Source organism: Schistocerca nitens, chromosome 11, assembly GCF_023898315.1.
Source record: "Schistocerca nitens isolate TAMUIC-IGC-003100 chromosome 11, iqSchNite1.1, whole genome shotgun sequence".
In the NCBI taxonomy this organism is placed as follows: domain Eukaryota; kingdom Metazoa; phylum Arthropoda; class Insecta; order Orthoptera; family Acrididae; genus Schistocerca; species Schistocerca nitens.
The window spans coordinates 55,166,180-55,182,266 of record NC_064624.1 but is presented as its reverse complement, the minus strand read 5'-3'; the positions used below and the strand labels follow the sequence as shown (position 1 = coordinate 55,182,266).

At 38.7% G+C, this 16,087-nt stretch overlaps 1 protein-coding gene across 1 annotated transcript in view; it reads left to right on the top strand.

Annotated features, from left to right (window-relative positions):
- Positions 1-16,087, top strand: part of LOC126213201 (zinc finger protein 721-like) — a 174,268-nt gene that overhangs the window by 72,303 nt on the left and 85,878 nt on the right. The window contains exon 3 of the mRNA XM_049940833.1: positions 2,935-3,009. Within this exon, the coding sequence (XP_049796790.1) occupies positions 2,935-3,009 (75 nt within the window). The remainder of the gene's footprint in view (positions 1-2,934; positions 3,010-16,087) is intronic.

Sequence of the window (16,087 nt, the reverse complement as noted above, 5' to 3'; positions counted from 1 at the left end):
TCATCCAGGAAATCACGCACTATCGAAGCCCAATGTGTGGGAGGGATGAGGGGAGGGGGGTGGGGGTGGGGGTGCTATATCAAGGGCAGAGTCTTCGCCACACCAGTTGCTGATGTCTACGATCTGAAGGCTAGGATACAAGCTGCCGTGGGTACTGTGACAGAACACACGTTATGAAACACCTGGTGGGAACTGGAATAATGCTTCGACATTGTTTGAGCTATCAAGGGAGCACACGTTGAGGTTTACTAACGTAAGTGATCTCAAAAAATTACTAACGTAAGTGATCTCAACACAAAAAAAAAAAAAAAAAAAAAAAAAAAAAAAAAAAAACTTGTAACACTAATCTATGTAACGGTGTCAAATGAAACTTATTATGTCAAACGGTTATTCTGTTATAAATTTTTATAGTCAGGGCATGACTTTGTGCTCACCCTGTATTTAAATGCATCATTGTGTCATAATTTAAAGAGGTTTTGTAGAGAAATTTTGGAGACTTAAGATTTTGAACAAATGGACATGAGGCTTTTGCTAACAATATATCACATTGTATATTACATATATATACCATATGGCTCTTCAGTGGGTATATGAAAACAAACTCGTATTCAAATGCAGCGTTGTGTGACAACTTCAGAGCAATCAGTGAAGAATTTTCAGAGTTACGTGATTTTGAACAAATTAACATTTACATGAATATAATAGAGGGAAACATTCCACGTGAGAAAAATATATCTAAAAACAAAGATGATGTAACTTACCAAACGAAAGCGTTGGTTTGTTGATAGAGACACATTTTACGCCCAAAGTCCTCACACTTAAAGTTCCCATCTCTGGCTGTAACCCATCTTTCCATCAGTCCCTATACCAGTTCCAAACTACACTTTTTCGACTTTTTTCACATCAGATCTCCAGTTGCTTTCTATTTCACCTTTATCTCCCCCATATATTTTTATTTTCATTTTCATTTCAGCCTCATGTTACACTTTCCACCTTCTAATACCATGTCACCCTCACAACATCCCCACAACGACCCCATTAAGTTTTATTTACATTCCCTCCACAAACATGCCATCGCCCTAGCCATATTACGCTCCCATATTTTATTTACTCAGGCTTGTCTGACGTTTGGCATTACCCCCAAAGGCCTCACAAGTTCCCACCGCTGGCTGTAACCCATCTTTCCATCAGTCCCTATACCAGTTCCGAACATTTACATGTTTATTTATATAGATGAGATATCAAAACTTCTTGGGAAATATACCTGTCAGAATGTCTCAGTCATAACTGAAATTTAATTTTTGGGGTCAAGGCAAGGCTGTATGTTTTGCCGTAGTTGTAGACTCATTCTGAAATTGAGATAAACTTCCTATGTTGTGAATGTGAAAGTCACATTCAACCTCATTTGGGAAAATGAAAAGTGAATTTTCTCACTAACTGCTATTTTTCAGCGAATGTTAATATTCTAGCCATATCTCTCCAATGCGACCATTATGCTTCTGTTGAATTCTCTTCCTGGGATATTTTTCCTATTTTTAAGAGTTGAGGCAGTCAAAGATTTTATGTAGTCTCCATAAATGTATTCCTCGGGACAGTGGTGAGAGCAAGTATAGGATATAATAGTTTATTTGTATTAAAACATAATATTTAACTTGTAGCAGCTTCAGTAATATTGATGTTGGTGTTTGTGACCTAAAATAAGAAAGAAAAGGGCCATTGCATGGAAGAGAAATTGATGGTTGCTTGTGCTGTATCATGTAATTTTCAGATGATCTGGATTTAAAATTATGGCCATGAAGTTTTGGCCTATTGTATTTCTACAGTTTAAAAAGTAGGAAAAATCCTTAAAAATGGAGATAAAACTGATTGTTGATAGACATCCTAACCTCCATTAAGTGTCACTTAAAGTGAATGACAAGCTTACGGAGCATACTATTCAGTTTTGAAGCCTGAGATGTCGGCCCAGCTGAGGGAAACAGTTTTCGGACTGATGTATAACACCAAAAACAATTAATGGGTGTGAGACATGGTGATTAAATGAATAATATTAGCCCAAAGAGGAACGGAAAGATCAATGTTCAGCTACAAAAAGAAAGACAGAAAGAAAGCAGTTGATATCAGACAGACAACAAATTTCACTGACATAATGGAAAGATTGAGTACCTCAAAATGGCAGTGGGCTGGTCATGTTGCTCGAAAAAAAGATGGCACATGGTCAAAACATCTACGAGACTGGAGCCAAATTTACCAAAAAAGACCAAGGAGAAGACCTCCAGACAGATGGGACAGACTAAAGAAAGACAGCCAGATTGAATTGGCAACAGGAAGCTCGAGATCAGCAGAAATGGAAGAACCTACTGGGATCCTATTTTGGACACTGCCTCAGAGAGGCCACAACACTGAGTAATTGAACTGGATGAAGGTGATGAAGAAGAAGAAGATGATGATGATGAAGTAGTAAATATTGATGTATTACAAAGTGGCCAATTTTATGGATCTTGTGCATAAAATATGTCAGACCTGGTGGTCTTTCGTAAAGCATGTGCCTGGGAACTGAAAGGGTGTGGGATTGAATCCCAGTCTGTTGATGGAATATTTCAATGTGCCTTTTAACCGAGCCTTTGTCTTTTAATAATGTGGAGATTCACCAGGGATGACACGTGATCCGGATTGTACATTAAATTGTAGGGCAAGTTTCCCTCGTAGGGTTACTGGTGCAGCCTAGAGATATGCAAGCTACCTAAGTTGCATTCATTTGAAAGACTTGCACCAAGCCATTGTATCACACATAATTATTAATATATGTGACATTATGAAAGCAGTAAAATATAATTGTTTCTATTTTGTAATAATATGTGCTTCATACTGGAAAGGATTCATTATAAAACATGAATGTTAAATATCTTTGATGAAAATATTTTGTCTACTTTTCAGGACTGGGCGTCCGGAGAACATGGAGGAGACGTGAGTGACCCTTTGAATGTGGAGACACAGGAGGACAGTGATGTAGTGAGTATCATCTTGATTTGTCATCATTGTGTTGACTCCCAGTGGCTAAATTGTTACCCTTGCACACACTTCAGTCAGGGGGCAGTGTTTATAATTCAACTTAAATGTGAGAAATTAATGGCAGTCTCACCTTGAAATTTCAATGAGTTGGCAGAAAAAAGTACTAATTCGCAAGAGGGTATTTTGGGAACTTCCAGTATGCTCTGTAACTGATCATTTGCATCTTTTGTTATATGTATATGTTTGTTAACTTGTTATTGTTCCTATATTTTGGAAAATATGAATGATCTGAAAATGGATCTGACTGGAAACTAGTCACTAAGTAAATAAAAGTGAAATTTGCAACTTTGGCTGTTTTTATTGTTGTATGGAGTGTATTTTCATTTATTGGATATCATTATTGAGTCAGAAATTACAATTCACAAAAATTATTTTTACTTAGCAAACCTCACATAAATCTTCTGTAATTTTGTTTTCATCTATGTTGTCAAACTTTAACAACAATTAAGAGGGAACAGTTAGAATGTCCATAAATTGTAAACTGACATTATTAAAAATAAATATGTTTTACTTAGTTTCTGCTCATTGTCTGTTTCATCTTACTGTCATTGTTAGCATAGTTTTAGTCTAAGGTGGATGAAATTCTTGCTTGCAAATTTCTTTCCTGGTTTTGGGATTCTTCGTGTACATAATTTAAATGAAATGGTGCAAGCTTAGATGTCAACTTTCCGAATTTAATTGAAGCATTCTATACAATTTTTCTCACAACACAATCAATTGTCACAAGATGGAATTTAAGACTTTTACAAACACATGTCCAACACCTCTTCCTGACAAGTATCTAACTTCAGTGATATTGTATTATGCAGTTATTCCAGCAATTTCAATATTAACATTTTAACAGGAAAGATTTTCATGTTACAACCCATTATCCAATTTATTATCTCCACAGTTTTTAATAATCAGTGTGCAGTGTTACCTGGCTTTATGCTTAATTACAGACTTACTATTTTATCAGTTGATTTGTTTTCTCCACGTAACGCCCGCTGTTTACGTCCTCCTTCATTGCTGAGTGATGTATCACTTTTTGTTCTGATGCCGAAACTCTTCCTTTCCTATATCTTTACTACTTTTTATCTATATAAATGATGAACATTTTGGTTTTGCCGTTTAACAACTTTTTAATAACTGTGGAAGTATTACAGGCATCGGGTCCCACCTAATGTGTCACCCGCCTATACGTTTTACACGAACCTTTCGAGACTCAAACGATCTGTTTACAAAGAGAAAGCAGAATATCTCTTCCTTTGACGTTGTCTGACAACGACCTAGGAAGCTCGATGCCCTCGCGGCCCGGGTTCTTCTGGGGCTCGCGGTAGTTTGCAGCATTCGTTTTATTCCTCGCCCACTTGCCGCTACGTCAAACTTTCATCGTGATTGTCGGGCAACGTCTTCCACGGTATCTGCAACATAAATAAACTTTCTTCCCACAGTATTTCTGAAAACCCAAAAACAAACTTAAAGAACATAATAATAATAACTGTTCTTACAATTATTCGTATAAGTCTTGGTCGATTTAATGAGGGGTGGGACAGGCCTAAGCCTTGTGTTACCACAAGTGGTAATATTACTAATATAAGGGACGATCAAAAAGATTCTGTTTGAAGGTCATGTGGACTAGAATCGGTTTTTCAAGCAGGCAAAATTACTGTAAACATTGAGGCAATCATCCCACTGACATACCAGGCTGAAGGTACCCATTTTGTAAAACACTGTGTCCTGCTGCATGAAGGAATCTTGAAATGCCTGCTGCATATCATCATCGGACCAGCACCGGTGACCCTCCCAGGCCTTTTTTAAGGGACTGAAGGAATGACAATCACATGGCAAGAGAATGCAATAGGGGTGGTGCTCTGAGTGTCTCCCAGTTTGGTCGGTGGAACTCCAGCGTTAAGACATTTACGATGTGGGGACGTGTATTATCGTGAAGGAACAGCACCCCGTGTTGCAGTTTTTCTGGATGTTTTGCTTTAAGTGCACAATGTAATTTCTCCAGTGTTGAAAGATTCCTCGAAGTCAGTAAACAGTGGGATCGGTAACAAAAGAAAGGGACGAGCATCACCTTTCCGTTAATGAATGGCTCTTGAATTTCTTGGGATGAGGGGACAATGAGTGACGTTACTACATTCTTCATTCTCTGAAGGGTGCTTGGTGGTGTTTCTCCTTCAGCAGCCAAGAACTGAATGTCTGTGCATCGGTCTTGTTTGGTCGCTTTAGTAATAATGTTGCAGTAGTTTGCATTTCTGTGTTTAAGCTTATATAAAGGCCCGATGTAGACCAACACATTATTGACTTGCTCAAATTATGAAGCTCCTTCTCTTGAATAAATCATCCAAATTTTCTGAGATTGTAATCATCATCTACCAATTTCTTTCCCATTTGGATAATTACTACATGATGTGTGGGTTGTTGCTGTTATTGGTTTTTTCCGCTCTCAGAGTGTAATTTGAGGAAAAATATTTTTTTGTACCAGGTGGTTCTAATTAAACTTTCCCTATTTAACATGTTATGACACAGAAACAAATTACCGTACGAGTACCAAACTTGGTAGCATTAATGTTTCCATGTGTCACAGTCCCAGTTCCAACTATTGCCACCAGGTGCCATGATTAGTCATCGTGATTCATAGTATCACACCCCTGAACAATCGCAGTTCACATGTTGACTTGTCAACATGAGCTTGGACAAAAGGCACAGGGCAATATTAGTGAAACTCTATTATTGAAACAACAGTAATGCCGCAGCTGCACTTCATGAATTCGCCAGCTGAAAGGATTACGGAAGGGTCCTTATTCTCAACCTGCTGTACGGAGCATTGTGAAGAAGTTTGAATCAACTGGAGAACTGGGTGCCACTCTGGAAATAGGCTGACGACCATTGCATCACAGGTGGTTGATGAAATCGCTGTTGCTATGGCAGACAACACCGTGCGCAATTCCCAATTGTCAGGCAGTGCGCGTGCTGTGTCACGACAGTTGAACATCTCGTGGGCCACGGTATGGAAGCTGCTTCGAACAATTCTCACATGGGATCTGAACAAGATCCATATGGTACAGCAGCTTCCACCACAGGGCGCTCAATGACGTGTTGACTTCACTTTCCACTTTCTCGGAAGGATTAAAGTTGACGAGGGCTGCCCTGGATCATCCTATCGATAGACGAAGCTCATTCGTCTCTGACAGATGAGGTGGATACACAGAATTTCAGAGAGTGCGGAGGGGCGGGGGGGGGGGGGGGGGGGGAATTTTCACCTCTAGTAACTGTGCATGATGTTTCACCGTATGGTGTGGCTTCACGGCTCCATTCATAATTGGCCCAACCTTTTTTTGAACTGGTTGGTGTTCAAGGACCAAAGACGTGCAGCGTGACTGGCCAACGTTCTTGCAGTATACTTCGCCAACATGTCATGCCCGCCCTACAGGAGAGAGATGCATTTTATAAACAATTGAATTATCAGCCAATTGTTTCCAAATGCTTGGCTGGCATTTCCACCTGATCTCACTCCCTTTGATTTCTGGTTGTGTGGCTACCTGATAGACAAGATTTACCAGGGGAACACTCACACATGTGCTGCCTGAAGTGCAGCATATCAAGACAGGTAGCCAGCACACCTACAGACATGCTTTGTTATGCTGTGCAGAAAGCAATCATGTGCTTTCAGACTCTTCTGGACACTGATGGGTGCCATATTGAGACCCTTTTGTAGCAGCAATGGTACTGGTATGTAAAGGTATGCTGTATTGTGTAGCACATTAAAAGTGTTTCAATTGAAATAATTTTGCATTATTTCTCTTCTCATGTCGTTGACATTAATGTTACCAAGTTTGTTACACGTACGGTAATTAGTTTCCGTGTTATAACATGTTAAATAGGGAGAGTTTAATTATAACCACCCACTACTGTGTTTCATTTTGATACATATGTGTATACCATACAAATATATCCATAAATAATATACATATTATAAATATAGATTTTAAAATGTTATTGCTTGAGAAATGTTATTGGATCATGATTTTTTATTAGTGCAGAGTATTGATTTCTTCAATAGAGAATGAGAGTTTATTATTGACCAGTTTCATTACAATGGCTGCTACCAAAGCACTCTATTTAAGGACCAAATTACTACTACATGTTACAGTACCCAACCCAAATATCGTTGAACTCTGTGACTATTATTCTGTTAAGACCTGTTGATGGAGAATGCAACCATCCACAAACACTTTTAAAAAAGCTTTCCTTTACTACCGTACCAGTTTCGGGCTATTGTGCCCATTTTCAGATGGCTACACTTGTTTTACTATAGTGTTAGATTTATCAGCAGCATGTTGTCTGCTCTTGCAGTTTGTTCTGCTGAATGTTATTTCCCACCTTATCATTTCTGGGAGGAAGCATACACATAAGAGGGCAAGTCAGTTATTATCTGCAATTTAGTTATATTTTTGTTTATTTTGGTAGCACTGTCTTTTACATTGATGACGCATACTTTGTTTCAAGCTGCTAGGTTAGTTTCGTTACCGCTGCCGTGCTGTTAATCGTGGCTGCTCCACTGTCTATTTGCACCAAAGAAGAGCAACATTCAGTGACCCGTTTTTTGTTGTCGGAAGGCGTATCAGGGGCTGAAATTCATCGAAGACTTTCGGTACAGTACAGGAACAGTGTTTTGCCACAACAGAGTGTCTACGAATGGATTGAAAAATTCCGAAATGGTCGCACAAGTGTTAACGCACAATGAAGGAGTGGACAACTGTTTACCACCACAAATGGAGAAACCATTGAGCATTCTTGTGAAATGATTCCCTTAGACAGACGATTAACTATTGACGAAGTATCACATTATCTGCAAATTAGTCACGGTTCTGCCTACTAAATCATCCACAACAGACTTGGGTTTCATAAAGTTTGTGCAAGATGAGTCCCAAAACAAATCACACAGTTGCATAAACAAATGCACTTGGACATCAGCAAAAAGCATTTGGATTGCTATGGTAACAAAGGCGACAACTTCTCAGACAGGATCATTACTGGTGACGAAACATAGGTCCATCGTTACGAGGCGGAGAGTAAACGGCAGAGTATGGAATGGAAACACCCAAATTCGCCATGCAAGAAAAAGTTCAAGACCCAACCATCTGCAGGAAAATTTATGCTTATGATATTTTGGGATGCACAAGATCCAGTCCTGGAACATTATGCAGAAAGGGGCACAACAATAAACAATGTACGTTACAGTGAGATGTTTACTGCCAGGCTGCAATTCGAAGCAGACGCCGAGGATTGCTGTCAAAAGGTGTTGTGTTGTTGCACAATGCCTGTCTGCATACTGCTGCCCACACTGCTGAAATGCTCCAGAAACTCAAATTTGAAGTACTAGATCATCCTCCATATAGTCCCGATATTGCCCCTTCCGACTATCACTTGTTTGGTCCACTAAAACAGGCAGTAAGGGGACATCGATTTGCCTCAGACGAACCTGTGAAAGAAGTGGTGTATTCCTGGCTCTCAGCTCAACCGAGAACCTTCTTTTATGAGTCCATCAGGAAGATTGTACAACGATGGACCAAGTGCATTGAAATGCAAGGATACTATGTTGAAAAATGATGTTATTGTAAGTTTCCTATTTGATTACAATAAAATTTTATAACTGCTTTGCGGATAAAAATTGACTTACCCTCATACAACACAAACTACTGTGGCACATAAGCTCCTCACAATAAACTTTATATCAGCTTCAAATGTGTGTTAATGTAATGTTTTTGTTTAAAACAGTATCATTTTATCCATGATAAAGTTTTTCAACTCACGGGTTTTGTTCAGTTAAACATTTCTTGGGAATTCTATAGCCTATAAAGATAAACCTTTATTTGATTGTGATTACTAATTTTGGGCAGCTGTGCCCACCGCCATATGGCTGCAGTGATGGTTATTACATGGTAAATCTATGCAGCAATGTGCCATCTGTTCCTGCACTGCATTAGTGAAGCCTGTATTCGATTATGATACAAAAAACATCTGCAGTAATGGGAGTGAATGACATAACCAGCTGTGAGGCAAAATCTGGGTCTAGTGTAGTGCTGGAGCAGATGAAATTAGTGGCACCAAGTTAGTGTCCAGACAGTGATGGATGTGGCAGGAACTGAAATTTAGCATTGCAAATCAAAAGCAGAAATGCTTAATTCAGTTTTCAAATGTTGGTTTACAAAGGAAAATCCAGTAGTACTGATGCAATTTACTTCACTAACCACTGCAAAGCTGAGTGAAATAAATACTTTTGCAAGTGGTGTTGAGAACTCCATTAAACAAACCTCTAGTCCTGATGGAATCTCTATTGTAGCTTATAATGAATTTGTGGCTGAGTAAGCCCCTCTTTTAAACATAATATCCTGTAGATCCCTTGAACAAAAACCATACTCTGTGGTAGGAAGAAGTAGATTCTTAAAGCTCAAATATAATGAAGTGTCTCAAAGAGAATGACCTCCTCTATGTAAATCATCACGGATTCTGAAAACATCGATCGTGTGAAACCCACGCTTCTGTCACATGATTTCCTGAATGCCTGTGACCAAGATGGTGAAGTAGATGGAGTATTCCTTGATTTCCAAAAAGTATTCTACTCAGTAACCACCCCTGCCTCACCCATGCACATGCACACACTTAGTATTGAAAGCAGGATCATGTGGGATATCGGGAGAAGCTTGTGACTAGAATGTGCATTTCTTAGTACAGAGATCTGCCCCAGGGATGTGTGTAGGGACCCTTGCTATTCATGATGTATGTTAATGACATCACAGACAATATTAACCCTAGAACCACTAAGCTTGGATCTGTCACATGGATGTCTAAGGGGCGAGGGGGCGGGGGGTGGGGGTGGGGGGGGGGGGCAAAAATTGCCCTCCCATTCTTTTCAATTTTTATCATTTTGTTTGTTTGTTAATTTTGTTTTGATTATTTGATGAATTAGGAATTTCTTTACTAGGTTGCAACACACCTTCCATACTTATCAGGAACATTATACAAATACAATAAATAAAGTAATAAACATGAGAAATATTACTATACTTTTATCATGATACTAACACTTTCATATACATCACACTTATATTGAGAAATCATAAAAGGATGTACAATAGCAAACCACATATTAGAAAACAGAAAATCAAAGTCAGAAATTACAATTGAGTTTTTCCTTCCTACTCACTTTCAATTTCACAACCTTTGCCTATGATTGTTTTTGCAGAATGAGTTGCACACACATACTTGGAACACCTGCAACAAACTATAGACACTATTGTTATCTTGTCTTTTTACTGTTTAGAGTTTTTACTCTTCAAACAGATGTGACATCTTCCTCTTGAATAAAATTCAACAGATTGAACAGTTGCAGTAATGCTGGGCAGCATTTTCCCAAGAAAACTTTCCATTGCAGAGATGATAGGCTTTTGTAGGCCCACGATATTCTTTGCTCTCTCTTCCGCAGCTGGCCTAACAAGCTGTTGACCTAATTCTAGCAGATACAGCCTTCTTACATCATTCTTCTTCTTACTGCGGTTTGGGTTGTTTATCATGAAAATTGTCCCAGCATTGAGAAAGGCAATATCTATCAAGGCGAAAAAGAGAGATAATAGCCACCTTCTCTTCCCTCATTTTACTGAATGGTGTCGCGTCATTTGAACAATGCTGTCTATGCCCCCTTTGGTTTCACTGTAGCAGGGATTGAGGTTTGTCTTTTTTTTCTCTGTTGACTCATTACCTTGTTATCATTGTGTTGTGTAGAAAGAAGTAGGAGATTCTTAGTAGGCTTCAGTATGGAGATGTATGACACCAAGGTAACTGGTGTGTTGCCTGTTCTTGGATCTTAGTACAGAGGACTATAGCTCTTGACCGTGCATCTTCTTTAGCTGTCCTGGTCTGTGTTTTCTGTTACTCTTCAGTGTTCCTACCAAAGTTAACTTCTCATCATCGTAGAGCTCCTCGGTTAGGTCTATGGATGCATAATAACGATCTGTTGTTACATTTCTTCCACTTCCTGCCAGCAGATTCACTAGGCGTCTAACAACTGCCTTTGCACTCCATTCCTTGGCAGGTCATTAATCCTTTTCTTCATAGACCTCAATGTTTAGAACATACTGGATGTGTGCATCTGCTAAAATCCTATTCAGTATGCCATACTTCCCAGGCCTGTCTTTCATAAAGACCTTAAAGGGACATCTTCCTCGAAATAGGGAGAGCATTTCATTGATCGTTAGATCTGCACTCGGTATGTAGTATTTCACAAACATTTTGTCAATTTTGTTGGAAACTTCACGAAGGGGGCAAAACTTATCCTGCTTTTGTCTTTTGGACCTTCTTTCTTTATCATCAAATCTAATCGAGGACAGCCGGCTGGTGTGGCCGTGCGGTTCTAGGCACTTCAGTCTGGAACCAATACGGTCGCAGGTTCGAATCCTGCCTCGGGCATGGATGTGTGTGATGTCCTTAGGTTAGTCAGGTTTAAGTAGTTCTAAGTTCTAGGGGACTGATGACCACAGATGTTAACTCCCATAGTGCTCAGAGCCATTTGAACCATTTAATCAAAGACAGAAGTTCTCCATATCGAATACGACTCATTATAATTATGTAGATATTCTTTCCCAGTACTTTCCCCCATATGTCCTCAAGAGGCAGTCTGATGCCATTATTTGTGCGTATCAAAATACCAGTGAAGCCGTACATTTCTTCTATGGCTGTAAGTTTCAAGTTCTTATTATGAGCTTCTTGGTTTGTATTGTCCACCATAATCTTCATTATTTTGGGCGTTATGAACTTTTTGAAAGACTCTGACACACTAGAGGTCGAACCTTCATGAAAATTCACTATATTTTGTATTGACCTGCATACTTGCCTTGGAGGTGCAGTAATATATTCCTTATTGCTTTTTGCTGTAACAATGATGCTGGAAGCAGTTGCGTGCTGTTCATCAGAGGATGAACTCCGTGAACTTGACTCATTTTCAACTGGTGTGTCACTATCGTATGTCACAACTGTATCATCATCTTCTGGATCACTTTTATCACCTTCACTTGCTTCCTTTATCATAGCTGACACCTCTTCATCTGTGAGAAATCTCAGTTACTGACGAGACATTTTATTAGAACTGCGAGTAATGTACAACAGCTCAAACAACAAAGGAGATTTATTTCAAAACAACGATGGCAACACAATACAGTGGTATGAACAGTCAGAAACTGCATTTCTTCCTGCCATATTGAGATATGTTTTAATGAGAAAAGTTGTCTCACTGATGTCTAAGGGGGGAGGGGGGGGGGGACTGCCTTCACTTATATTAAATATAATAGGCAGATTTAAATAATTCACAAAAATTATAAAACCACGACAGCACATTCTCTAGATATTTTTCTAAAACTACCTAAATTCTTGCTTCTTCGCTTCTTCACTCCAACAAATAGGTATATTACGCAAATAAAGCAAATAGTGCGGGCAATTTTTGCCCCCCCCCCCCCCCCCTAGTGGTGCTAGGGGTAATAATAACCTGACACTTTTCGCAGATTATGCAGTTATATATAATAAAGTAATGTCTGAAAAACATCTTCTTCAGTGTTGTTGTGATCTTCAGTCCAGACACTGGTTTGCTGGAGCTCTTCATTCTACTCTATCTTGCGCAAGCCTCTTTGTCTCCGCTTAGTTACCACAATCTACGTCTATTTGAACCTGCATACTGTATTCATCCCTTCGTCTTCCTCTACAATTTTACCCCCTCCCACCATGACACACACACACTTTCTTCCATTACCAATCTGGCAATTGCTTGATACCTCAGGGTGTGTCCTGTCAAGCGATCGCTCATTTTGTCAGGTTGTACCGCAGATTTCTTTCTCCTCTAGTTCGACTCGTACCTCTTTATTTGTTATTCGATCTGCTCGTCTAACCTTCAGCTTTCTCCTAGCACCATACCACCAAAGCTTCTTTTCTCTTCTTTTATGAATTTCGTACCATCCACATTTCACTTGCATATGAGGCTACACCAAAGACTGATTCCATCAGAAAAGGACTCCTGACACCTTATATAATTCTAGAGGGTAACAAATTCATCTTTGTCAGAAATGTTCTTCATGCTGTTGACGATCAGCATTGTATATCCTCTCTATTTCTGCTGTCATCAGTTATTTTGCTACTCATCTCCTACTTTTAGTGTCACATTTCCTAATCTAATTCTCTCAGCACTGCTTTATTTGATTCAACTATATTTCATTTCCTTGTCTTACTTTTGTTGGTGTCCATTTCTGATCTCTCTTCAAAACTGTTCATTTCTTTCAGCATCTCTTCAAAGTCCTTTGCTGTTTTTGGCAGAATTACCATGTCATCAGCAAATCTCAAAGCATTTATTTCTTCTTCCTGAATTTCCTTTCCAAATTTCTCTTTTGTTTCATTGGCAGCTTGCTCAATGGACAGACTGAATAGCGTCAGTGACAAGCTTCAGTTCTGCCTCACTCCCTACTCAGTCGCTGCTCCCCTTTCGTATCTCTTGAGCACTGCAGTCTAGTTTCTGTACAAGTTTTAAATAATATTTTATGCCCCGTAGTTTGTCCCTGTTACCTTTAAAATTTCAGGCAGTGTAGTCAGTTAACATTGTCAAAAGCTTTGTCTGAGTCTACAAATGCTGTAAACATAGGAATTCATTTTGCCTCACATGTTCCTACATTTCGCTGGAATCTAAACTGATTTTCCCCGAGGTAGGGTTCTACCAGTTTTTCATTCTTCTGTAAATATTTTTTAACCATGATGTATTAAACCAGTTATTCAGTAGTATTCAACCCTGTTTGCACCTGCCTTGTTTGAAATTGTAATTATTACATACTTCCTGAAGCATGAGAGTGTTTCATCTAGCACTCAATCTAAGGGTAGACACATGGCCTTCTCTCCCAGGCCTTCACACTACATTTATTTTCACTCTTTCTTGCCCCCTCTAATCCTGTCTGTTTGACATGGTGTTCGTCTTTTCACCATCTGTGTCTCTCTTGTGTTTTTATGCTGGGGTTTTAGTATGTTGCAGAGCGGGCGGCTCATCCTTTTTTGTTCTGCTATATCGTTTTTGACACCTCTTACCACTTTTTTCCATTTTGTTAATGTTTTCAATTTAGATACTGCAAGAAGGATATGACACAGCACTGAAAGCCCTCAAGGGATACAAGGTCCGTGCAGTAGACAACATTCCAGCAGAATTATACAGATTCTTGAGAGAACCAGGCATTATTCCACCTGGTATGCAAGATACATGAGCAGACAAAATATTGACTTTCATTTCCTACTTCACATAGTTTCACGTATTTTGTTCCTTCCCAGGATTTCAAGTGATGGGATTCCTTGGGGTATGGTTTTGAGATCTGTGTGACTAAGGGAGAAGAGACTGATGATCATGCATTTTAGTCCCATTAATCTCCCAAGTAATCTGTGGCAGACTTTTCTAAGCCATTTTTGAATTATCTCTCATAAGTACTTCAAATTTTTGACCTTTCCTATTTGACAATTGTGGGTCTGTAAAATTTTTGGTGCGTTTTTTATGGCAGTGATAAACTTTGTATTTTCACCGTTATCTGTTCCAAGAGATTGACTTGTATTTCTGTGTGCTAGATTTTCATATAATGCATCGACATTGTCTGCTAATACCAGGCAGCTTACTTCAATACACTGTTTCTTTCATTCAAGTTGTATTTGTGACTCTTAATATTCTTTAATGTTTCATTTCAGATCCTTGCAATATTTTTTGTAGTACTTAGTCGAAGAGGGCTAAAAACAAACCATCAGCTAGGCTTACACTACTATTTTTTTAAAGGTCTTAGAACTTTCACCCATGAACTTGACTTTTGAGACTGTGTCTGTAAGCATTTTGCTTATTAGATTTGCCAGTTTATTTTAATACCAAATTTTTGGAATAGTTTATGTAGTGTTTCCTGTATCATCGTGACTTCTTGAAAACAACGAATGTTATGCCAACATCTTTAGAGTTCATTAGTCTGTGATGCATTATAGATTTGAAATTGAACATCTGCTCGGGGCAGTATCTGCCTCTTCCAAAGGCCTGTTGATATTTGTGTAATTGCTAATGGAGATATTTTTTCAGTTTTATTCGATAGAATTTTCGAAAAATATTTTATAGGCAGCTGATAGGACAGATATTTCTATGTTGTTATTGACATCTTTTTTGTCATCTTTATTATAAAAAGGATGTATTATGGTGGTTTGCTATTCATTTGGAAACTTTCTTTTTTCCATATTTCTTCAAAAAATCATTTGCAGATCTTTTATAATATTTGTTTGTGACCATTTTAGAAGTCAACAGATGTGGCATCTTCCCTCACTCACTTTGTTATTTTTCGGAGTTTTAATTCTTTCTCTGGTTTATTTAATGATTGGTGGTATTCCTTCTCAATAGTCAGTGAAGTCTGAGAATTCTAGTTTATGACTTCAGGCATTTAACAGTTTATCAAAATATTTTGCAAGCACAGTAAGCTATGAATTATCAAGGTACAGATTATCAAGTTTATGGATTACATGTGCACAGTTTATGGTTTTTTGGAAAAAAAGGAAAAGGAAGCCTGAAGTATTTTCTCATACTTATAACAAATATTTTTGTTTAGAATACACTGTTATGCTTGTGAGTCATGTTTTTCATCAGAAGAGGATCAGCACTCCAATCCCAGCCTCGGAGAACTCCGTAATATTTTTCTGTTGCTTTCATGTCAGACTTTGCTGTGTGTCCTTGGCCAGTTTCAAGTCTATATGTTTACCGAGCTCTTCCCTAGTGGAGTCGTCATCTCTAGTGTTCAAACTCGAGGCTGGTTTGCAGCAGTATGCCATTCCACTCTGTATTTGCATTCCTCTTCATTTCCCCATATCTTACGTACCCTACATCACTCTTAATCTGCTACATCTGTGACATCGTCGGTCAGCCATGGTAATTTCTTCCCTCTGTAGCTCCTTCTTCTACTGTTCCAATGATGTTATTGCACCTTTAAATGAA